Raw genomic sequence first — 23,491 nt, forward strand, 5'->3', positions numbered from 1 at the left:
TCACGTTTAATGAAGAATTTTATTCAAGATCACAAACTGGGATTAACACTGCCAATCCCGAAAGTGAAGCTGTGGAGGGAAAAACAAACATTTGTTAAAAATAAGAAAACATTGAATTACAAAATGTAGAATTCTACCTACCAGCTTTGAAAAATCGGAGAGAGCCCATGACATGACCAGTGTATGCGAGTGGGGTTCATTCAGATTCCCACAGAGGCCACATAATTTTCCAGTGTACCAAGAAGCTGCCTTAACTGTGACCATAGTGGTGCCAATCTGCATTTCCAACTCTGATTCCAGACCAGCATCTTTTTTCAGAAACACAAACACCTCAGACTTGTCCTGGGCCACGACAGAGGACAGTGACAACCCTGAAGACAAAGTGTAAGGCAGAAGCACAAGGTGTCCATTCACCTGTGGTGTGGACAGTGGACTGATTAAGACCAATAAAAAAAAAATATATATATTTTTTTTAAAGGCGCGCAAGAAATATTTGTGATGCAACGTTACCTTCACAATACCATCCTGGATAACTATAGAGAATCCCGCAAGGAGGACTTTGATCACTGTAACAAGCCTGGTGCCGCTCCCTTCACAGTGTCCATGGTAAGAAACTAGGCTGAACCAATTTTGAGCGGTCTTGTCACAAAGGCCCATCAGCTTGTAAGGCGTTTGCGGTTCCAAGCTCAGCTGCTGTCCATTCAAAGTGGAGAGCTGCAAGCTGCCTTTGAGTTGACAGACTTCCGGTCCAGCACAGCTCCAGGAGCCGTTCTTCAAAGAACACACCTGGCCAGGGTTGCAGGTTGCCTTCTCACACAAGGCGCCACCTAGAGGATGGCACCAACATCTCTCGGTGCAATTCTCACTGTACAGCTGCTCATCCAGCTTTAACAGGAAGTAAGAGTACAGTTACTATAACAGTTATGAAAATACTCTTGGTATATATATCTTATAGTTACCTTGATATATCTGCCATGAAGCACACACCCACACTGGCTGACAGGTACACATTTGCCCCCGTCGAACACGCTTCCATTCTGGCACTGGCACCCTCCCGAACACCCAGTTGCAGAGGACCCAGGATGCAGCAGGGCAGGGCATGAGTTGGAATTTGAGTCAACACACCCACTTGGGCTGCTGTGGTCAGGACACTTGAAAGCTGGTGTTACAAATGAACACATTTTAGAGCAGGTCATTCACTGTATATGCTTTTTATTTTAATTGCGTCATAAAGGCTCACTCACAGCAAGGGCCGTTTTCTCTCCAGGAAGCTACAGTTACTCCTTTGGCTCGGCAGGCTGCTGTGTAGGCTTCCAATGTTAAACATACAGCTTCAATATAGGCTGCCCCACCACAAATAGCTCTAAGGCACACATCTCTGTAGACCTTGGGTTTAACACCCTTGCTCCAGCAGTGACTGAATTCAACATTTGCCATCAAGAGAATGTCGCAAATTTTTTGGACCTTGGAAGACAGCTTGCACTGACCGCAGTCCTCTCCACAAGACACACTGCAATTCAGCCCAGGAGAAACAATAGACCAGCTATGGAAAAAATCTGTAATGTTTTTGGCAGGATAACCACTTCTTATCTTAAGGTAGTCCGATTTGTCCCCATTGAAATTGCCGCAAAGGCCTGAAGCTGTGCCATTGTAATCCTGTGGTATGCTCAGCCTGAGATAATTTGTGGAGGACAGCTCAAGTCTCACGCCAGCCTTGGATGTAATTGTCAACCTACCACCATCTTCATAAGCTTTAAGTATGTCATTACTGTAAGGCACCTTGAAATCCTCGCCGTTTACCTGAAATGAAACGCCGGTTAAAGTTTCACAACTCAATTTTACATCAGTAGCTCAAGCTGCAGAACTTACTTGTATCTTCCATAGAGTTTCTGGATTGATGGTTACCTCCACTGCAGCAAGAATAAATACAATCTTACTGACAATAAAAACAGAGTCAATGTCCTTCTTAAAGCTAATTAGCAGACTGTAGCCAAGCATTTCTCTAGGGGAGCATTCAGAGACTAAATAGGTGCACGCACCATAGTGAGGTATAACCAAGCCGTCAAAAGTGACGTAGCCAAACCCAGCAAAAACCTCACATGCTCCATACTGCTGGGGTGTTATCTTAAAAGGGTCATCACTTGACAAGAATTCCTCTCGGCCTGGGGCAATACAGGGTGTTGGCTTGCAAGACACTTTCCCCCTATGGCAGTAACAAATGTGACATCTTCTTGAGTCTGAAAAATAACCAGCAGGATGGTATTCTCCTTTATAGAAGCAACCGCAGTCTGCCACCAGTACACAACGATCATTACTGAGGACGTATCCAGGGTCACACTGGCAACCCTCCTCACAACCACCACTGCACTTTGCAGAGGAAATGCCATCACATGCAACAGGACATCGAGGCCCACACAGTTCATAGTGACTATTCTTGGGGCAAGTCATACCTATGGAGAAGAGGGGTTGAGAAAATATACCATAGCAGGTTAGGACAAGTTAATACATTGGGAACATGTTTAGTAACGGAAAGTTGTGCTCCTAAAAACCAAAATTAGGCAATAACTTAACCAGTGATTTCACATGAATTAAAAATTTAACAAAAAACTAAATTTACTCACCACAGAAGGTGTCAGCTCTCCAGTGCCCAATGGGCAACTGAGCTGCTTGGCAGGCAGCTGCATAAGCTGCGATGGAATTACAAAGTGCCAAATAATGGCCTCCATAAAAGCACGTGTCTTCTAAACAGTTGTGGTAGTACATCTTTGGACTCAAAACTAAAGCACACTCTGCAAAAGGACCTCGTTGATCCGCGAGTACACCACAAAACTCAGTTCCTTCAAAACGCTTTTGCAAATCCGCGGGGCAGATCTTGGGTCTGGAAGTGCAGCGGGACCGACAGGCTATTGGTCCTCCCAACCTCCAGCTGTGAGCAAACTGGAGTGTGTTTTGAGCCATCATCCAATCAGGCATCATTTGGTCGTCATAAGGGTCAGAGTTGGCATTCCCACAGAGACCGCGAACAGCCGATTCATAACTGCTTGGGAGGACAACCACCACAGTGCCAGTTTTATAGACAATCACCTGCAATCCCATATCAACATGAATAACTAGAGATGAAGGTGTTTGATAGGCATTAAAATGGCCTGTATGGTGCGAGGATGGAAAAATCCCATGCAGTCTATTCACCTGAGGGTAGAAGATTAGAAAAAAATGTTTAATACTGCACGAAGGGAGGAGGAAAACAAAAAACAAAACAAAGAGTACTCACGTGCACTTTGCCAGGATCTTTTTTGTCAACTACTACTTTCAAATTGTAGATTGATAACGTTAAAGTTAAGCTATAAAACAATCTTTTGTGGCAACTTGCATCAGAAATAGTGATGTTGAAAGGTTGTAATCCATTGATATTGGCGTTTGTTTGAACTAAAATATATGCACAGCTGTCCCTAAAGTCAAAATGATGTCCATCAAAGGATGTGAAGTGCAGCCCAGTGACAATACTACAGTTCAGAGGTTTGTCAGTTTGACACGCTCTTTTCTGGTTAGGAAGTCGTTTGCAGGACATTCCCTCAGGACACTGGGATGAACGGCACCTAGTTTCTCCTGGTTTACAGATGCAAAGTTGTCCGCAGTCATCTGGGATCCAGAAAACAGAGTTAATGGGGTGGTATTTGCCTTTGGAGTCAGTGCAACCACACTGCTGAGGTAACACGCAACCCTCCGGACCACTGATTAAGCCCGGGTCACAGAAGCAGCCTTGGACACAAGCCAGATGACAGAATCTGTCTTCAACTTCACAGTTTGGGGGACAGGCTGAGCCACAGGTCTTATAGTGGCTGTTTGGTGGACATTTAATATCTGGGGGGAAAATAAATAAATAAAATGTTATGCATCATTCAAGTCAAAGCATGACCCTTGATAAGAATACTTACCGATTATCAGTTCAGGGGGAAAGTAATCATTTAGTTGCTTGCAAACTACAGAATAGGATGATGTGATCTGTTCAAGAGAAGCCTCAGGCTTTCCTTGCATGAGGTCAGCGATACAACTTTGGTAAAAGGAGCCTGGGTTAACATGACTGTAACAATGGGCAAACGGACCAGTTGGATCAATGAGATCATCACAGTGACTTTTCTGACTGACATTGATTCCCTTTGGCGTATCTTCCAACAATGTCGTGTTATCCAACTGGTTCTTTTCACATCCAGTACAACAGTTATTGTCACCATCAAAAACACGATAAGCCTGAGCCAACTCTACACTCGTATTAACGGGAGGGAATCCGTCCAAGTGTATTGCAAAGTCATCTTGAGGGTCGCCATTGAAATTGCCACACAGTCCATAGACAATATCCTTATAGTTGGGGTCCAGCGTTATAAGAATAGTGGTATTCCAGTCAAACAGAACATGCAGCCCAAAGTCTGTCTTCAGTAGAGTTTTGCCCTCTTTGTTTGAAACCTCAATCTTGCCACGAAGCAGCGTAACAGGAATATAATTCACTTGACCATTAACCTGAAATTAAAGTGTATTTTAGTCATGAAAATCAGGAAGCACCTTAAAGTATTTAACATAACTTACATGAACGCTGTCCTTGTCAATAAACTTGACGACAAACCCATACGCTTGTACAGTTACCAGCTGCACGGAGGACACTTCTTTGCAGTCACTCTTCTTAGACACCATGAACGGTGTCACTCCACCTGCTGCCCCTTTGCTGCCTGAAAGCAGGTAGGTGCAGGTACCCTGGACGTCATAGTTGAAGCCATCAAAGGTGTGGTAGTGCCGGCTTCCCCAGGTCCAACACAGACCTGGACTGCTCTCACAAACCGCTACACCGTTACTCAGGTGGCAGCGCTCAGATTTGTCACATTTACCCTCACAGGGATCTTCGATCAAAACAACAGTCAAACACTGAAGATAAGGAAAACAGCTGTGATAATACACTTTGCAGTCATGGGAAAAACCTCACCATCTTTGTGGCAGCCAGCCATTTCATCCAAAACAATACATCTGTGCAGTGATGGACACTTGTGTTCCACACAGACAAGTGGAGGTCCACAGGTGCAGTTTAGAGTACAGTTTTGTAGAAGTTTGCTTTCAGTGGCCTACAATCCCACACACACCAAAAAACGTGTTGCATATTTAGATTACGACATGATTCCTAAGCCAAGTAGTGAAATGCATATACAGATGTGCAGGTTAATAACAACCTTAATCATCCTCCCTTCATGCATGCAGCCACATTGCTCAGGTGGCACACATGCATGACCATTATAGAGGTGGTCAGCATCACACTGGCATCCTTCCTCACAGTGTCTGGGACACCGTGTGGCCAAGCGGATCTCAGGACAGAGGGAGGAGCAAATGTTGGCACATTGGCTGAAATGAGGGCATTTCAGAGCTAGATAAGATATGGAATAAGTATTAGACATGTTGGTGGTTATCTTTAATTTCAAAGAAATGTTCACCATCTTTTGGTCTTACCACAGCCTGTGATGTTCCTCCAGGGGTCAACATTTACACCAGCCACATTGCACGCCGCCTCATACACCTGTAATACATCGCATAGAGCTGGCTTTTGGCCATCTGCAACACAGAGCTTATTTAGGCACAGGCTGTAATATTTCTCAGGGCATGTTGAATTGTGACAAGAGGAGAATGGCCCCTTTGGCTGGGTGAGAAGGCCGCAGTACAGATCAGAGGTATACTCTGGCATAGAGGAGCGACAACGTTGGCAGGTGCTGTCACATGTTTCGTTGCAGGACGAATCTGAGCTTGACAACGCCCATGATTGCCCAAAGATATCTGGATCAGAGACAGCAGTGCCATTGGGTAGCTGCATGTCATCTGAGGGATCATCATTGTAGTTCCCACAAAGGCCACATAATGTCTGGTGATAAGCATTTGGTAGCTTGACCTCTACGTAGTTGCGGAGGTCAGAAGTAATCTCTACTAAATGTGCAGCCTTGATAGTCCACCAATCATTTTTCTGATGCACGGTTACATTGTTCCCTGAGAACGGGAGGTTCTTGTAAACCTGATCAACCTGAAAACAAAAATCATTTAGTTGCATAAAACCCATCAAATACTGTAATTAGATGTTATGACAAATACTCACTTGGATTTTTTCAGGATAAGCAGTTGACATCTTAAAAGTCATATGATTGACTTTTAAACAGATCTGTTTGCCTTCACTGTTACCATTCACAGCGATTAAAAGTGGCTCCACACTAAGGTCTTTGCATGTTTGAACCAGAGTGTAGTTGCATGAACTATGAAATTCAAATAACCGTCCATCAAATGTATTTAACTGGGATCCGTTAATGTAGCAGTTGGCCAGTTTAGCTTTGGGCTGGCAGCGTTGAATGCCCCCAATGAGGGCACATTCTTCATCTTGACTACATGACACATTAACACAAGTCAAGTTTCCACCAGGATGGCATATACAACTTTGCTCACATGAAGACTTCTCCTGTCCCAGTAAGATGTATCCGAAATTTATGTCGAAACAGCCACAGTCTGCTGGATGGACACAGTGCCTTCCACTGTGGACTAAACCTGCTTCACAAAGACAGTTCTCTCCACTGTTTGGACCAAGCTCAATTGTCAAATTAAGAACGCCAAGGCAAATGACAATTGGGGAGTTACTCATGTTGTAACTGGTACTTGAGGGGCATGCTTCATCTGCAGAGATAAAGTGGGGACAAAAGCCAAGAGAAGGTCATGGTGCAAGTGACTAATGAAGCATTAGTACCATCTAGTGGATGGGTGGGAGGTTGTGGCCTCAATCAACTTTCACTGCAGTTTAAACATTAGCATTTGATTTATTTGGAAAATAATCTATTAAATGATTGATAATGCTCATCAATTTGACATTCGCCATGCAGGGATAATTTGACTATTAACACCAAATTTACAAGTGTTGAGCAGTTTAATACTCACAGCAAAATTCAGGGCTCCTCCAGGCATCAACTAAAGCCTTGTGTTGAAGGCAGACATCAGCATACTCTGCCAGGGAACGGCACACTGCAGGCTGCACATCTCCATAAAGACACAGGTCACTGACGCAGCTCTTGTAAAAGCTGGAGGGGTCCACTTCGCTATGACAGTGTCTGAATGGTCCATTAACTTCCAGAATCTTCCCACAAGCCGCTGGGTCAGAGAAGCGCTCCAAAGTCTCAGATGAACAATTTGGACAGCTTCCACCTAGACAGCCTTCCACACACCAGTGGTTCTGTCCACTTCTCCAAGCTTTTCCAAATTGTTCTGGACTGAGATGCTCCCGTGTGCTATTCACCGTTAGGTCATCAGCAGGGTCAGAATTGAAGTTACCACAAAGGCCACAAGTAGCATTTGCGTATTTACTAGAGAGACCAATAACTATGTTTCCTTCTTTGCCAATACTTAAAAAGACAAATTCAGAATAGACGTAGATGTGCAGCCCTAATGAAATCACCAATGTATTTCTGTTGGGATAAAATGGCATGTTCCTCTTGATACCATCAACCTGCGGGGGTGCCAAGAACAACATAAATACTGATTTACTTAAAGAAAGTTAACCCCACAGTTTTTTTTTCTGTCACAACTTTCTATGCAGCCCCACTAGTCTAAATATGGTATTGAGCTAATATTGAGTTAGTGGAATATGAGTTACGCAGCAAAATCCAGCCAGTTTATCCATCTCAGGGGGTGGCCATTTTGCCACTTGCTGTTGACTGAATGACATCAAAGTTGCTTAGGTTTTAGGTAACAATTACAGCTTCAGAAAACAGGTGGTCTGTGATTGCTCATTGCCTGAGCCCTTGATGTCATGTTCAGTCGACAGCAAGTGGCCACCCTGGAGATGGATAAAAATTACAGGATTTTGCTTCACAACACATATTCCACAAATTTATTATTAATCACAATGTCATGTTTAGACTAGTAAGGTCACATAACAGTCAATAAAATGTTTAAAGTTGACTTTCACTTTAAATTTAAGTGGCAGGAAAGGCATATTCAAGACTTACCTTGATGTTTTGATTTTTGCTGTCCAGTTGCATTTGGGTTTCATTTATGCTGACTAAGACCTTCTGTACTGACTGATTATATGCATCTGTCTGCACATCAACCTTGATGACGTCAAGGCCTTGTTCACAGATGCCGAGTAACTGATACTGGCAGGCGGCAAGGAAATTATACTCACGCTTGTCAAAAGTGAGTACACGCTGACCACTGTAGCGGCACATCATGTAATTATGCTGCACGCAGCTTCTGACTCCATTTTGAAGACCACAATATTCAAAATCACCACAATAAGCGTCATAGCAATGGATCTGGTGAGTGTCGGGGTCACATCTACACTGTCGAGTACAGGACTCATCAGCCCAAAATGTCTCGTTGCTGTGGTAACGTTCTCCATTGTATGTACAGCCACAGTGAGATGGGGCGACACAGGTGTCACCATAAAGAAGAAACCCTGGGTCACACTGGCATCCTTTCACACATCCGGCAGTGCAGGATGATTTCAATTGGGACTCGCAGGTAGTAGGGCAAGGTGTCCCACAGGATTCATAATGGCTATTTGTTGGGCAGAAGAAAGCTGAAAGGGGAGTGGAATGTGCACACATTTCAGATGCCTTTCCATTAATTAACACTTGTTTTGTATACAGTGGACTAGTTAAATGAGATAAGATCCTGATGAATTAAATGTAGGGCGCATACAGTATAATAATTATAGAGTAGACAAACAGACAAGATTTTACAGTGCAAAAAAGGCCCCGACTGAACAGTTGTGGTGAAATGTGAAGAGTAAGATGGTGTGCTTACTTTTGTTCTTTGCGCAGTGCCAGGTTTCATTAAATGTGCAGTACTGACCCTTGGGGCAAGAGACAGTTTTACAACACAGGGTGGCAGTGGCGCAACAGTTACACCGCTTAGAACAGTTGACATTCCACAGAATTTCCCCGACCTATACAACGAGACAGAATGGTGGAGAAAAATAAGTACATGTTGCCATAAATTCTTCAAGTCCAATTATAACAAAAATATTTTTTGACTTAATTAGCACATTATACAAGTAAGACCAAGCCAATTATTGATCATGTGACAATAATAACAAATATATCTTTGGTTATTCTATACCAACAGGTTTGAATATTTTCCTGCAGAAAAAAATTAAAATAAATCAGAGATCATGTTTGACATTTAGATACAATGGAATTTTAAAAACATTGTCGAGGTATAAAATTTAAAATCGCTTGCCTCATAGTACTGCCCGAGGTAGAAACATCCACATTGCTCACGTCTGACACAGCCATTACCACTCCGCACATACCCTGAGTCACACTGACATCCCTCAAAGCAGGGCCATGGACAGGGGACATCAGATAATGTAGTGCAGGACTCGGAACATGCACCAACACATACATTGTAGTGCGAATGCGCCGGGCACGAAAGGGCTGTGGGAAGGAAACAGACTGTATGGTAGGGGGGTTTACAGGTCATCTTAAAAGCAATAATCATTGGGGGACATTTAGAATTTACAGATCTGGGTGGTTTTACAAGAGCGAATGAAACCGTGAAAATGCTTACCACACTTATGCCCTCTCCATGGTTTGACCTCAGCTCCTGCATCCTGGCAGGCAAATGTGTACTGCCTCAAACTATCACAAAACAAGTCAGTGGTATTTGACCTGCACAAATCCTTCACACAGTTCTGGAAAAATGGCATTGGGTCCACTGTGGAATGGCAAATCCCAAATGAGCCTTCAGGAGCAAGTAACATGCCACAGAGGTCATCTGATTCAAATTCCTTAGCGGAGTCATGACAGTCAGCGGAGCACTTTGTTCCAGTGGGAGAAAAGCACCAGGGAGATTTAGGCATGGGATCATCCGACATCAGACTTCCTTGGTCATCTGTGGCAGCACTTTGACACAAGCCACAAAGTCTTTTGTGTGTGTCCGGAATAGTCAATTGTATTAAATTAGGTCCTCCGAAAGTGACCACAGTGCCAGTGTCTGCAGCAATAACACGAGTCAGCGAGCCAGAAAGCAGCACCGATACACCGTTCCGATCAACAGGTTGGGCCTTCACAACACCGTCAATCTGAAAGCAACAGCACATTCATTATTACAGACAAGTAAACGTTTTGAGTCATTCCATGCCAAATCCCCCAGTGGTTTAGCAAAAAGGATTTTGATTTCAATTAAACTATTTGTTGACAGAAATGGCGCAACACTAGCTAAAATTGTAGGTCAAGCAGAGCAGGGGTTTGGGGACTATGGCTCGCTGAATTGACATTTTTTGGCAAAAAAGGTGTGTGGTTGCCTTTTGAACTACTGCCAATCTTTACAAAACTGGCATTGTTGGAAAAGTAATTCAACAAGGACCCCATAACTGCAATCGCTTAGTATGATTCATATTTTAGCAACCTTTTGTTGACCTCATGTATTGTGATTTTTTCCCCCCATGAAATGTAATCGTTGTGTAAAACAAGCTTCAGATTTTTTTGTTTAGTAGCAATAAGGAGTTGAACTAGCCACACTATCAGATATTTATTGAAAATTGATTAACAGTCTGATGTACGGATCTTTTGACTCCTTATTGCTGCTAAACTTAAAAATGTGAGATTACATTTCATGACATTTTTGTTAAGGTCATGTGATTCACAAGGTCAATTTCAAAGTGAACAAAAAAATGTTACTAAAATATGCACCAATGTAAATTGCAGATTTGGAACTCCCTTTCAAACAATACTAGTTTTGTTAAGATTGACCCAATAGTTCCTGTGATGAGGGTTCAAAGGAAAGTGCCCATGCCTGGTTTTGCCAAAATTCAGTGGGCAGTAGCTCTCAAACCCCTGCTCCAACTGACACATAAATTGAGATTTTAGTGTTGTGCCATCACCATTAAAAAAAAAGTATGCTACACCAAGTTTCAATCAAAATCAGCTTGGTTATTTTTGCAATTCGGCATGGAATCAACTTTGTAAATTTAAAATTACTAAATTTTGAAGCCAGTTACCTCAACTTTTCCAAAATGCTCCATGGACAGTGTCATGTTCATGTCATGAATTCTGAGGTGCAGTTGGCTTTTGTGGATAGCAACAGAAAGCCCAGGTTCATCACACAGCTGGAATAAGAGGTAATGCAGATTCCCCATGTCCATATCAAATTGCTGTCCGTGAAAGGTCTGAAAGTGTCTGCCACCCATGATGGTGCATTTCAAATGTGAGGCATAGCATGCACGGTGCCCATGTTTGATGGCACACTTTGTTCCAGCTGGACATGAGTGCTTTCTACATTGCACTAAATTGTGGCCTACACACGTACAGGACCGAAGGCAGTTCTCATCAGGGTAGAAGTTGTCATGGATTTCGTAGTAAGTGCCATTGTAACTGCTGCCACATTCAGAACTTGGTACACATTCCCCAACACTGTGGAAAAACCCAGGTTTGCAAAAACAGCCTTCCTTGCATCTTTTTGAAAGAGGACTTGGGTTTGGGGCACAGGTAAACATGTGATTGGAACAGAGGCGGTATTCACTCCTAGATGGGCATGTGAGAGCTGAAGAAGCGAAGGAGAGTAAATTATTTAAAACTCTAAATTAGAGTGCTAAAAGTAAAAATTTTACTGATTACTTACAACAGAAGCTGGAAACTCGCCATTCTTCCACTCGAGCGCCCATTTCTTGACATACTGCAACATAGCTGGATAGAATCTGGCACAAGGTTGTTTGGTTACCATTGCAGAGGTCATGTACACAGTCATCATAGAAATCTTGTGGATGCACTGCATTGTGGCAGCTTTGGAATGGCCCCTCAGGATCAATCAACCTTCCACAGAAATCCTTTCCCTGATAAAGATAATGTTCTTGCGGACTGCAGCCTGAAGTGTTCACGGGCACATCCCAACACTCATGTTCGCTGCTGGTTCTCCAGTGTCTGACGGCTTGCGTAATATCAAAGTCATCTGCTGCCAGGTCATCCTGTGGCTCATCATTGAAGTTCCCGCACAATCCACAGAGATTACCAGCGAATACCTTGGGCATTGTGACAGTCAGGATGTCTGGGCTGTATGTCACAACGACACCAAAGTCCGTTTCAATACACTTTGACTGTCCTTTCAGGTAGAGCATTATTTTGCCTTGGCTCAAAACCGAAGGAAGGTTCAACAGCTGACCATTTACCTGCAACAGGTTCAATAATTAAAAATAAAAACAGTCAAGATTCAGTGCACAACAAATTAACTTACCATAACCTTGCTACGCCATTCATATGACATCTCAGTGGAATAACCAGCAACAGACACTTTAACATGTCGAAAAGAAACATTAGCTCCCTTCTCAACATGGTTCTGAACCTCGACACTGAAGTCTTGAAGGTCTCCCCATGTGGGACAGTGCGATGTCAGCAGATAACTACAGTTTCCATGTACTTCAAGCTTTCGGCCATCAAATGTGGTAACGTGAGGATCCCCTTTGGCCACACAAAGGCGGGATTCATTATTGTGGCATCCAAGGACTCCATTTAAAACCTTGCAAACTTCTCCAGCCTGGCAGCGAGACCGTGTGCACAAAACTGTCTTGGAATGCGGCTGGCAGATGCATTTTTCTTGACACTGCTCGTCCATCCAAAAGGATTTTGAGGGGGGATAATAGGAGCCATTTTGAACACAACCACACATGCTGGGCAAGACACACTCGCCGTTACTTAGGAGATATCCCCTGTTGCACTGGCACAATTCCAAACAAGGGTGGGAGCAGTTATGGTGGAGATCTGGGTTACCACATGTTGCCTGGCAGGTAGAGCCACACAGCTCATAATGGCTATTTATAGGACAAGTCAGATCTATAAAAAAATAATAATAAGTTGAGCTCTTAGCCAGTCTCAATAAACAAGATAAACATGAATCAGTTTGTTACTTACGGCACTTTGTGATTTCTCTCCAGTTTCGGATCCTTCCTCCAAGTCTCTGGCAGATGCTGGCATAAGCCGCCAACACCTTACACACTGAACTGGCAGCTCCATTGAGACACAGGTTGTTCTCACAACTACGAACAAAAGGTTCCGGATCAATATGCAAGTGGCAGTCACTAAAAGGTCCATCTTTCCTCTTCAGTAAAGTGCACTTATTCCCATAGGATGTTCTCTTTATGCCAGGATCAGATTGTGAGGGACTACACACTTTACACTCGCCATCTCCACAATCTTCTATACATGCAGCTGTGTTGCTGCCCAACATCCAGGGGAGGGTGAAATCCATAGTTTTAGAAGCAGTTGTGTCATTTGAGGTGCTGTCATTGGCATTCCCACAAAGACCACACAGAAGTCCATGCAACTCTGGGCCCGCTTCAACCTGGATATTATGAACACAGTCATAATGCAGAATCAGGCCAAACGAAGTATCCAGAACAACGCTGGGACCACTTTGATACATTCTTAGGACCCCGTTACCCAAGATGACAGGCAGGTTCTTGCTATGTCCATTAACCTATAAATGTCAAAAGGCAAAAGACAGTGACTACACTACACACATGCAAGAAAGTCAACCCCCCCACCCCAAAAAAAAAAATTGGCTAGTGTTCTTACCCTGATTTGATTTCTCTCTCCTTTAATCATGGATATATTAAAGCCGTAGATTTTTATCTCCACACTGTGAATGCTGGAAACTGTGGCGCCATTCAAATATGCTCTGGCTATATTAACCTGAAGTGGAATGGACGCATTTATGCCTGGACAAGTGGTCTGCACTAGGGTATAATTACAATTTCCGAGGAGGACAAAATGCTCTCCATCAAAGGTGCGATAATAAGAATCACCCCATGCAGAGCAGATTTTCGTTTTGGAGAAACATGATTGACGGCCATTTCTGAAGGAACACTGATCTTTGTGACCACAGTGCAGGTTGTCACAGGAGGATACATCTGTCACAAGAGAGGGGAGAAAAAGGGTTAAGCACATTTGCACTATTGAACAATGAAAAAAAACAAAAACAATACTCACTTTTTACACACATTGATGGATGCAACTCTTTGTTCAAGGTGCTCAGATAGTGTCCCACATCTGCAAAGGTAGAGCGGGCCTCATTTTTTGGCTCATGCGGGAACTCAGAATTGGTCAGATTGTTGGAGTAAAAAGTGCCATTAAGATCGAGATGCGAAGTAACATTAAACGTCGGCCCACCCTGACATACATCTTCCACAGACAGAAGCGCTGTAAGAGTTGAATCCCGCTGCTCAATGTCATGCCTGTAATAAACAAGCTGAAGCAAAGCATCGCTAATGACGTGAACTTCATCAAAGGCAAAAACTGGGATGGTCTTCATAACTCCACCAATTAATGACAAACGTTTCTGCCCATTACTAGTGGTGACATGCAGGTTAGAGTTGACGTTTGTCATAGCCAACATGAGACTTGGACTCACTCCAAAATTTTTTAGAGGAGGGACAAAATATTCATAACTCCAGCGAGAGACTGGTTTAAGTTCAGAAAATCCATATAGGCAGTCTCCTAATAAGTGGTTCACGCAAGTAAAACCAACTATGACCCCTACAGGTTCTTGGGCGTAAAGCTCTGAGCCAGAAAGGCTGAAATTACTTTGGAGGTAGATGCTCTCAAATGACCTTAAATGCAACTTTAGGAAACTTCCCTCAGAGTATAAAGTTCCATTAAAGACAATGTCCCCTGAGGGGAAGATCTCCACTGAGGTCTCTTGATTGTAGTTGGTGACTACCATCTCGCTGACAGATGTCTGATGTAGGGAGTTTGGGGTGACTGGATAGTAATGGGTCCCCCAGGAAGAAACATCATGGAGAAGGTTATGCTCACATCCAGTCTCGATGCAGAATGTCACAAGGACTGTAACAGGCTGTACAGATACTATACTGAGGAGGGACGAGGAACGAGCGCTGGCTATTCCCACAGACGAAGGCAGGTGAATAGTCTGTGACTGAGCGGAATTAAGAGAAATGTGGCGTGTGAAGTCACTTTCTAGAACTTTCACAGTGACTGAAGTCCTAAAGCCAGTCGCCGTTATGGTTACTTGGTGGCTAGCATTTGCTGTGGGGTCATTATGAGGAGGAAACATCATCAGAAAATTCCAGCCAATACTCGCCCCAGAGAGACCTGAAAGAAGAAAACAAATTCATTGTACTGTACATAATAGAAAAATAACTCAAAGGAAGGCGTTTCTGCATAAAAGCAAACACAAGTAGGTCAGGTAATTGTGACAACAGTTGAATTTACAACTGTAAACCACACACTTGCAGAAGGCTGATAACATCTTGTGTGCAGAGTTATACAGGTTTCCCAGTATGCAATCAGAGATAAGAGGTGTGGTGTCACATTTCAACCAGCTGAGCAGCCAATGAAGTGTGTGTTCCTAGTTCCTGACTGGGTACACCTGTATTAAATGTGCAGACCGGCTCCAGTTGTTTCCATGATAACAAGGACCTCTGTGGGAGTGTAACAACATACCAGCAGTGCATAAGAGAATCTGTGCTACATGCAAACTTGAATGTAAGTTTAAAATTTATATGTGCATGCTCTGTTGGGACATGGGCTGACTTGCATGAAACATTGCGAACAATGCATGTGTATATATGTAAATCCTTCCTGAATTTATTAATAGTGCACTTTTAAACAGCTGGGGGAAAACGCTCAGTGATGAACTAGTTGGTGAGGTGTGTTCCATTATTCTTATAGTACGGTGTTAAATCAGATCCCCCACGAAAATGGAGACTAAGGTTTGTCAAATATTAAGTGGCCTCATACAAAAACTACAACATTCATTTTGGTTGCTCCAAGGGCTGAAACACAGGCACAGCCCAAACATCACTCAAAGTGGACAAATAATTTGTGTGGGCGGGCAAGGAATTGTCCAGACTTGAGTGCTGCTTTAAATGAGGGGGGAAAAACTAACCTAAAGTTGAAAATGCAGCATGTAGTCAGAGTAGGGATCGTCAGTTGTTGTTGCATGATTCAGTAAGGCAATGAGCTAATTTTACATTTTAAATAAAAGGCTTTCAACTGTGGAACCTGCACTTTCCAGTTGTTGCCAGGTCACGACTGGCTCTGAGTTAAGACAATTTTAGGCTACAAAAGAGCCTTTGAAAACATATTTAGACCACTGCAAAAACTAGTTTGTTCATTATGCCACTTGTCATAACCTCAAAACTACATCATGTCTGTTCAGTAGAGTCAAAGCTCCTGAAATTGTTTTATTACCAACTGTAGACACCAGTTGAGAATCACCGTTATAAATCAGTCAAGCTGCTTAACTGACAGTTTAAATGACAAGTCCGGTTTAATTCCAGCCAAGCAACCGGTTTTTGGCAGCAATGCAGTTACAGGCAGTGTGGCGTCATTAGTCAATTTTAAGTTACCTACATTTCTCAGAAAATGCATTCTAAACATCAGCGTTAAATATAAAAAGCTTTTCAGGAGTGCATCCACTTTTGTAATTACAACATAGTATACATTTGCCCAGGCAGTTTCTGAACCTTAAATGCATATTTTTTTATGACTATCTGTACTAAACTGCATAGAAAAAGATGCCCACAATTTAATAATGCAGCAGAGCAAGATGGGAAAATCATATCTGGAGAGTGTGGCAGAGGAGGGCGCACAAATGTTTACATTTTATGAATCCCCATGGCCAAACCTTAAATTCATAATTGAGTCCTCACAGATTCAGGCATTTCCCCAAAGTCAACAATAATGGCCAGTAAAAATAGTCATTGCAACTCAGTTGGCCAACAGCCAACATAGCACTAGCTAGCAACTTATTTTTTTGCCATTTGTGAGTTGAGAATGACCCCTAAATTCCAATTAAATTGCGATAGCAGAATTGCAACTGAAACTCAATTTAGCGGAAGTAGAAGTGTAAAAATTAAAGTGTATTTAACAGTGAAGCATGACCATTTATGCTTATTTAAAACATGAAATTCATGATAATTGAGGGTGTCAAAATTAGTGCAGCAACTAATTTTGAGTTAATTTTTTGCAACGCGCAATTAATGACAGCCCCTTACTTGGCATTGAAACTGGGGGGATTCCAGTCACAATGCACGTCAAAATTTGGCAGTAATAAATTTAATAATAATGCATATATTATTATTACTATTGCACCCACACATTCACACTGTGGTGGCGGTAAGCTACTTAAGTAGCCACAGTTGCCTACGGCCCCTCCGTCCACCACCAAACATTCGCACCTTGTGTGACATGTATATATACACATACATGTGATTAGCACTGGAGGCAATGTGTGTGAAGTGCCTTGCCCAAGGACACAACTTGGGGAGAGCGGAGATCGAACAGCCGACCTTCTGGTTACTGAACGACCTTCTCTACACACTGAGCCACGGCCGCCATGTTAATAATTAAGAAAGATTTAGAAGAACACAATGAGCTGTCACCAACATCTTACAAATGCAATTATGCCATCTAGTGGCAGAAAAATTACCTCATTTTTTTATTGTACATTTAGAACAGCTATAAAACTTGTGATTAATTGAGTCAACTGTTGAAGTCATGAGATTAATAACAATTTAAAAAAAAATGAATCACCTGACACCCCAATACAAATATTGTAAGGACTTTATGTACACAATTATAGTAAATAGTATCTCTTTAACATAAAAAAACTAAGCATCCCCAGGTTAAACAAACTGACATTGATATGTGAAAAAGCACTTCATTTCCCAGAACACCTTTAAGTCTTTAAAATGGCATTTCGTTTGGAGTACACTAGTGAAATACAGTCTCATTCGAACTGATGTGAAGATAAAAAATAATTTAAGATTATATTACTCTGTGCTTACGGCATTTTCCTCTACAAAGCCAAATCATTGTAGTCTAGTTAATTAAATTGCTGACTAAAACAAAATTTAACTCAACACCACACCTGCAACAATGTGTTTAGTACACATAGTAATTCCATTAATCCTGTTCAAGACAATAATACTGCAATATTAATAGCAATTAAATGTAAAGTCTTCATTCATAGCCTACAATAGCGCAATTACAAAATTAAAAGTAGTTTTGCTACTTCTGTCATTTTGAGACATTTCTCTGGTGTGTAAACGTCATAATGTGCGGCAGAATAGAATGTAGCAAAGTTTCAAGTAACTTGCCCAACACTTACCTAAGCACACCAGGGACACATGAAGCAGCAGTAAAAGCTGCATTGTTCCTGGGCTAGAACAACAAAATCTACTATTCAAATTTACTTTCAAGGCAGCTGAAGAATTTCACGCTAGCATCGTTGGTCACGAGAGCTCCGAGCTATGGTCGTCAATTAGCGCACCTGTCTTATCATGTATCGCGAGAAGCCACAAGCTGCACGTCATTATGATAATTAAAGGCCCGGTCTTTCCTGTCACGTTAACGGTGACATATTTCGTTGCCTCTAGTTTTTCAAACTCTGGTTGTTGTTTTTATATGCTCAGTTCCTTAAAATAAAAAAATAAAAAAATAAAAAAATAAATGGATAAATAATTCTAATGTGATATAGTAATATTGTATTACAGTGAATACAGTGCGCAGCAGAACGACTTAAGGCCATGTTGTTCCCCATCTTAGGTTTTTTTCTTTCTTTCTTTGTTTCTTCTTTCTTTTTTTGCCCCTAGTTGAATTGATTCGAAATGTAACTGAAAAAATATCACTCATAATGTTTCACTGCGTGGAACTACCACCGGAAGTCAAGGCGACTTTCTCAGACAACTGTCGCGGTAGTTTCCAAGGTACCAACATAATGACGAAAACTGGCATTACCCAGCTCGGCGGTTGTGTAAATCCCCTCGTTCCCTCCCCTCCCACCCTGGTAGATGACAGCAAAGTTTGGCCTGGGTTTGGCTTACGAAGCATCGGATTCCTGTAAGGAAGTGGGCTGCAGCTTTGGGGAGTGTGTCATTCTTAATGGCACAACACGCAACAGGGGCATAACAAAGATGCACTTCATCCAGTTCACTTCTCTCCCTCTATTGGTATGTATACTGCAAGTATTGCTAATTTTACCATGTAATCCTTTCAAATTAATTTGCAATTTTTTTTCTTGTTGCATGTGCCATCTTCAGGGTAGAATGACAGTTTAGAACTCTGCAGCACACTTCCTGTGCATATTATTCTGGGCTATAAAATCTACAAATCATTATCAGCAGCTTCACTATTATTATCAGAGGTCAGACGAGACCACTTTATCTCTGTTCAACGCATTTTTTGTTATCTATAGCTCAGCCGTGGAGGTTATCTTTTTTGTGCTGTTTTATTTGACTGTCTGGAAGCAGGATTACAGAATGTATTATTATGAGATGATTTTTATGGAATCATTTAGCAGTTGGACATGGCCCAAAGACCATTGTGTGTCAATCTTTTATCATCCGGGTTGAGAGATTTTAAAAGCTTCCATGATGTACCAGGCTTCCTCCTCTTGGGGCTCAAAATTATTGTATTATTATTTTCTATCAAATCTATCATGCACAAAGTTGTTGATTTTGGAAAAGTACACTGGAACCCATTTAAGTCGGTCCTCTACAGTCTACACGCGACCCTCTTCAACCTCTGATTTGCTCAGCTTTGTTAGGAAATAATGGAAATAGAAATAATATGTTCCATCGTCAGACTGTTGCTATTATAAACATTTTATCGTTTTATTGTACTGTATTACTGGTATATAGCATTTACTTTACAAGTATTAGGAAACAAGGTGAAATACATTGATAATCTGTTAAGCAATATTTAAAACAATTTGAAATAATGAAGAAAGAGTGCAGACGCATCATGGTGATTGCCTTTCATTTAGTTTTTGTTACACTAACTGCCTTGCATGTGCTAAAGTTAAACTTTAAAATACCTTAAGATAACATGTAACAATTGCAATAAGACATTCGATGGCCAGTTAGCTTGCAAAGTGCTCGAAGCGGGTGTCAGTTTCATTGCCTTTGGCTTCATGCATCGCAATTGTCACTAACACGCACCAGGGTCCGATATTAAGCCTTTTTGGCTGGTGTCGGGCTACCATGAGCCAAGTTGTGGTGGCACTGCCAGAACTGACACTAACCCTGATTTTAAAACATACTTATGAAATTCATAATTATATAACTAGGCCTACCTGTGGATGAATTTAGATCAAGGCAGCCGCTTGGAAAAAAAATGATATCCTCCAGAACCCTGTATATTGCGATATAAAGCTGAATGAAATTAATAATTATATTTTTAGGACTGCCTTTGGATGAAACAGTGGAGCGTGTAGACTCAGTGGCCAAAATGCATGCGAGTACATAACGCACAATGTGTAAATTGGGGTTTGGTGTCCACTGTCCGCTCCTGCTGTCTTAATGTTTTGATTCTGATTTGAGCTCCAGTGAGGTACATGAAGGACGATTCGACATCCAGATCTTCGGAAACTTTTGGCCATTCGAATTCTGAACGTGTGTCCCTTAATTTTGTCCAATCTGGCTCCTGTTGGATTAAAAAAATGCCAATATCTCCTTTCTATTTTTGACATTAACCATGATGATCTAGAATTAATGCAACGTGGTAGCTTGAGTACTTTCACTTAACATTTTCTTTGATGAATACCTGAAACTTTGTGATACCGTTGTTTCAAAATAGTGTATTCGAGTTTTGTCTCCAATCCAAACTACAAAAGCACTAGTCTGGTACAATTTAATGATTTGTAGATTTAGCTTCTTTGAACTTTGAATCTACAGTATGTCCTGAAGGCAGCTGGCATTGCTGTAAATTTGGTCTTGTATTAAAAAGTAAATTCATTCGCCATTCAATTGTGCAAGAATATATTACCCAATTTGAAAATGCTGCAGGCATCGGGAGCCATTTTGATACAGAGGCAGTGGACTGGTTTGATAAATACTCCCTAAATTGGATCCGCTTATTATTTCAGGCAACGCAACTCAGAAAAGCAATTTGGAGGCAGTTTTTATTTGTAGCTTCTTAGGTTGTTTCCTTTTGGAGAGCTCCTGCAGCTATTCCAGAAGCTGGAACAGCCCCCACTTCACAACCTCCCCAATCAGCAAATGTTGTGTGATTAACATCTTTATTTTCCAGTATGTCCAACCTAATAGATTGCGATACTGTTCTAATTTAGCTCATAATCTTGATGTGAACTGCTCCGTGCTCATTAGAGGGCAGCCCCACAGAGGAGATAAATAGAATTCTGCAGCCATGGCAGACCCAAAGTAGAATGAAGAACATTTGTCTCTTTTGTTTTCTGTCCATTTTCACTTCAGTTCACCAAGTAATTAGTAAATAATTAAAATTAGATTTCTGTAAAAGGAGTATTATTATCCATCAGTGATCATGTATGATGGGTGTACATGTGTTACATTGGTTCTTTCCATATAGTCATTAACAGCGGAGGAAACCAAACACAATGGGTATGACTAACAATGACAAGTGGCCACAAAGGTCAGTGAGAGAGCTCCTTCTGTATTACTTACAGGAGCGAGTATTGGTTCCTGATCCCTTGCAAATCTCAATGACTTGGTCCGGAGAGGCTTCGTCTTGGACTTCCACTGGAAGAGAGGTCGTTCCCTTGTTTTCCTATTTTAAAAATATCAGCCGCTGTATTGTGTTGGATGCAGCTGGAGCTTTGTTTAGCAGCACGTGGAACAGCTGTGTTTTACATCTTTGTGTTGCAGTGACGGTTACTTTTGGGCCTTTTGCCATTAGGAATTTGCTTCCATTGCTTGTGTGTCAGTTGATTGGTAAATATTTGTTCTTCTGAAAGGCACCTTGTCTTCTCCAAATTACATAAAAAAACAATACACCCTATCATTCCTTTTTGTTAGGAAATCATTTAAATGTTGCCCACTGGACACGAAGGACAGGACAATGTCAAATAGCCTCTTGCTGGCAGCTGACTGTGACGGAATTTTTTTTTTTTTGCTGAGCAGTGTGGGAAATAAGGCTCTCCTCTGCTCCTCGCACGCACCTCAAGTTGCAATGTAGCCTTTCGTGCATACCCTGCGACCAGTATAGACAACACAAGCAGGACTTTTAAATTTTCCACTGAATGCTTACGTGATGCTGACTCTCGGAGTGCCAAACAAGACCAATAATAGGCATTGTTGAAGCTTTCTATCATACTCTATGTCTGAGCCAAAAACACAAGTTTTGTTGTTGTTTTGTTTTTTTACGCACGTCAATGACTGAATATGATAGCAGGTATTTTTAACTTGGTTCCTCTCGCTCTCCCCGGCAGCATTTGAAGATGTTGCGATTGTTGCTGCTGTGTCTGCTGCTGCCAACAACTACTGGTGAGTTCTCATCTCTGTGCCGCTTGTAGCTGATAAACATCTCATCCCGTGTGCCGGCATGTCTTCCTCCTCTATCTACGTGTAGTACTGCATGCGGCGTTTACACCAAGCTGAAACAATGCATGAATAACTTCTAAAGCCTATTATGCACAAATGAATTGGTCTCAAGGAAGTCTCACTTAACACGTTCTAACTGAAGTCCATAGACAGTGAATGTAAAAAGTCAACGCACTCTTGCTCAATTACTGTGTTTTTGTGATATGAAATGCTGGGGCTGTTTTTCTTCAACTATATGAGGCCATATGAACACATCCAAAATACCAGGCAATTTTAGCACAAAACCATCAGGCTTCTGCTAAAACGTAAAATTTGTTTGGGGTTCATCAGCTTTAAATGTTGACAGGTGTGTGCTGAATCATCCAGTTGAATGTGATTAGTTAAATCGTAACACGGTCGCATCCCAGTTATAAACGGGTGCGCACAGTTGTGTAACCACAAATATGTTAACTGTTTATTTTTACTTCCCCTCTCTAAAATATTTAAAAAGTCAATTTAGTTGCAAAGGTTATAGGTCGCATTAATTTTCGAAAATACATTAAAATGGTTTATCGCTGGCTCATTTTCTGTATATCACAAAAACCTGGCGTCTGAGCAGGGGTGTGTAGACTTTTTATATCCACTGTAAATATGTATTGCACGTCATGTCAATGATTTATTATTCATGAGCTAACCGTGATTAGAAACCATGTGTGGTGAATTATTGCCTTCTACTCCACAGTTTTTTCTGATGAGATTGAAGGATCAGCTGTTGACGGTATGTTATACATTACAGTACACAATATACATATTTACTGGGGAAGAAATACATGGAGAAAAAAAGCACTTTTGCAACTAGATATTTTTTTCTGTTTTTTTCCCAATATTTTTAAACATAAAAAAAGAAGATTTTTTTTGGGTGGGAGGAAGGTCCCCCAGTTTTTCGCGAAAATGCATATTAAATGTTTATCAGTGTTTTTTTTTTGTGTGTGAAGATTTTCGTCCTTTGTCCAGCTATTAACTTGTGCAGTTATTGTTGAATAGTTGAAATGTACCATGATGAAGGGTTATAAAAAAAATTCCAGTTTGAATCCGCACCTTCCCAACAAACACATGATGTGGTTGAAAAGTTCTACTTTGCTCCCACTGCCACAATACCCTTTCCTAATTTACACTTGGCAATGTGATTTT

At 41.6% G+C, this 23,491-nt stretch overlaps 2 protein-coding genes across 5 annotated transcripts in view; one reads left to right on the forward strand and one right to left on the reverse strand.

The window, feature by feature from the left end:
* fcgbp (Fc gamma binding protein) lies at positions 1 to 18,280 on the reverse strand. Of its 2 annotated transcripts, XM_086078001.1 has the most exons (26): positions 18,133 to 18,280; positions 13,989 to 15,110; positions 13,575 to 13,909; positions 12,912 to 13,476; positions 12,238 to 12,833; positions 11,629 to 12,172; positions 11,009 to 11,550; positions 9,577 to 10,090; positions 9,247 to 9,443; positions 8,812 to 8,953; positions 8,013 to 8,584; positions 6,946 to 7,510; positions 6,122 to 6,687; positions 5,488 to 6,049; positions 5,214 to 5,404; positions 4,973 to 5,108; positions 4,582 to 4,889; positions 3,936 to 4,515; positions 3,272 to 3,861; positions 2,622 to 3,189; positions 1,870 to 2,450; positions 1,245 to 1,800; positions 960 to 1,159; positions 511 to 885; positions 142 to 414; positions 1 to 69 (listed from the first exon to the last, which is right to left on the reverse strand). In XM_086078001.1, the coding sequence occupies exons 1-26, from the start codon at positions 18,173 to 18,175 to the stop codon at positions 43 to 45; spliced, it is 11,250 nt and encodes a 3,749-aa protein (XP_085934127.1). In that variant the 5' UTR covers positions 18,176 to 18,280; the 3' UTR covers positions 1 to 42. The 2 variants fall into 2 exon arrangements, with proteins under 2 accessions (XP_085934127.1, XP_085934128.1); XM_086078002.1 differs by lacking the exons at positions 2,622 to 3,189; positions 3,272 to 3,861; positions 3,936 to 4,515; ... (15 more) ...; positions 13,989 to 15,110; positions 18,133 to 18,280 and having other exon boundaries at positions 1,870 to 2,598.
* The window catches only part of LOC147172115 (uncharacterized), a 14,066-nt gene continuing 5,987 nt past the window's right edge, over positions 15,413 to 23,491 (forward strand). The window contains exons 1-4 of one of the 3 annotated variants that reach the window (XM_086078005.1): positions 15,413 to 15,503; positions 21,448 to 21,531; positions 22,210 to 22,264; positions 23,043 to 23,078. In XM_086078005.1, coding sequence (XP_085934131.1) covers positions 21,484 to 21,531; positions 22,210 to 22,264; positions 23,043 to 23,078 — 139 coding nt within the window. In that variant the 5' untranslated portion in view covers positions 15,413 to 15,503; positions 21,448 to 21,483. Of the gene's footprint in view, positions 15,504 to 18,805; positions 18,974 to 21,447; positions 21,532 to 22,209; positions 22,265 to 23,042; positions 23,079 to 23,491 lie in introns of those variants that run through there. The other 2 variants (XM_086078003.1, XM_086078004.1) reach the window with 2 other exon arrangements.

Source organism: Leptonotus elevatus, chromosome 6 (assembly GCF_054856555.1).
Source record: "Leptonotus elevatus isolate MCC_2025b chromosome 6, RoL_Lele_1.0, whole genome shotgun sequence".
Lineage (NCBI taxonomy): Eukaryota > Metazoa > Chordata > Actinopteri > Syngnathiformes > Syngnathidae > Leptonotus > Leptonotus elevatus.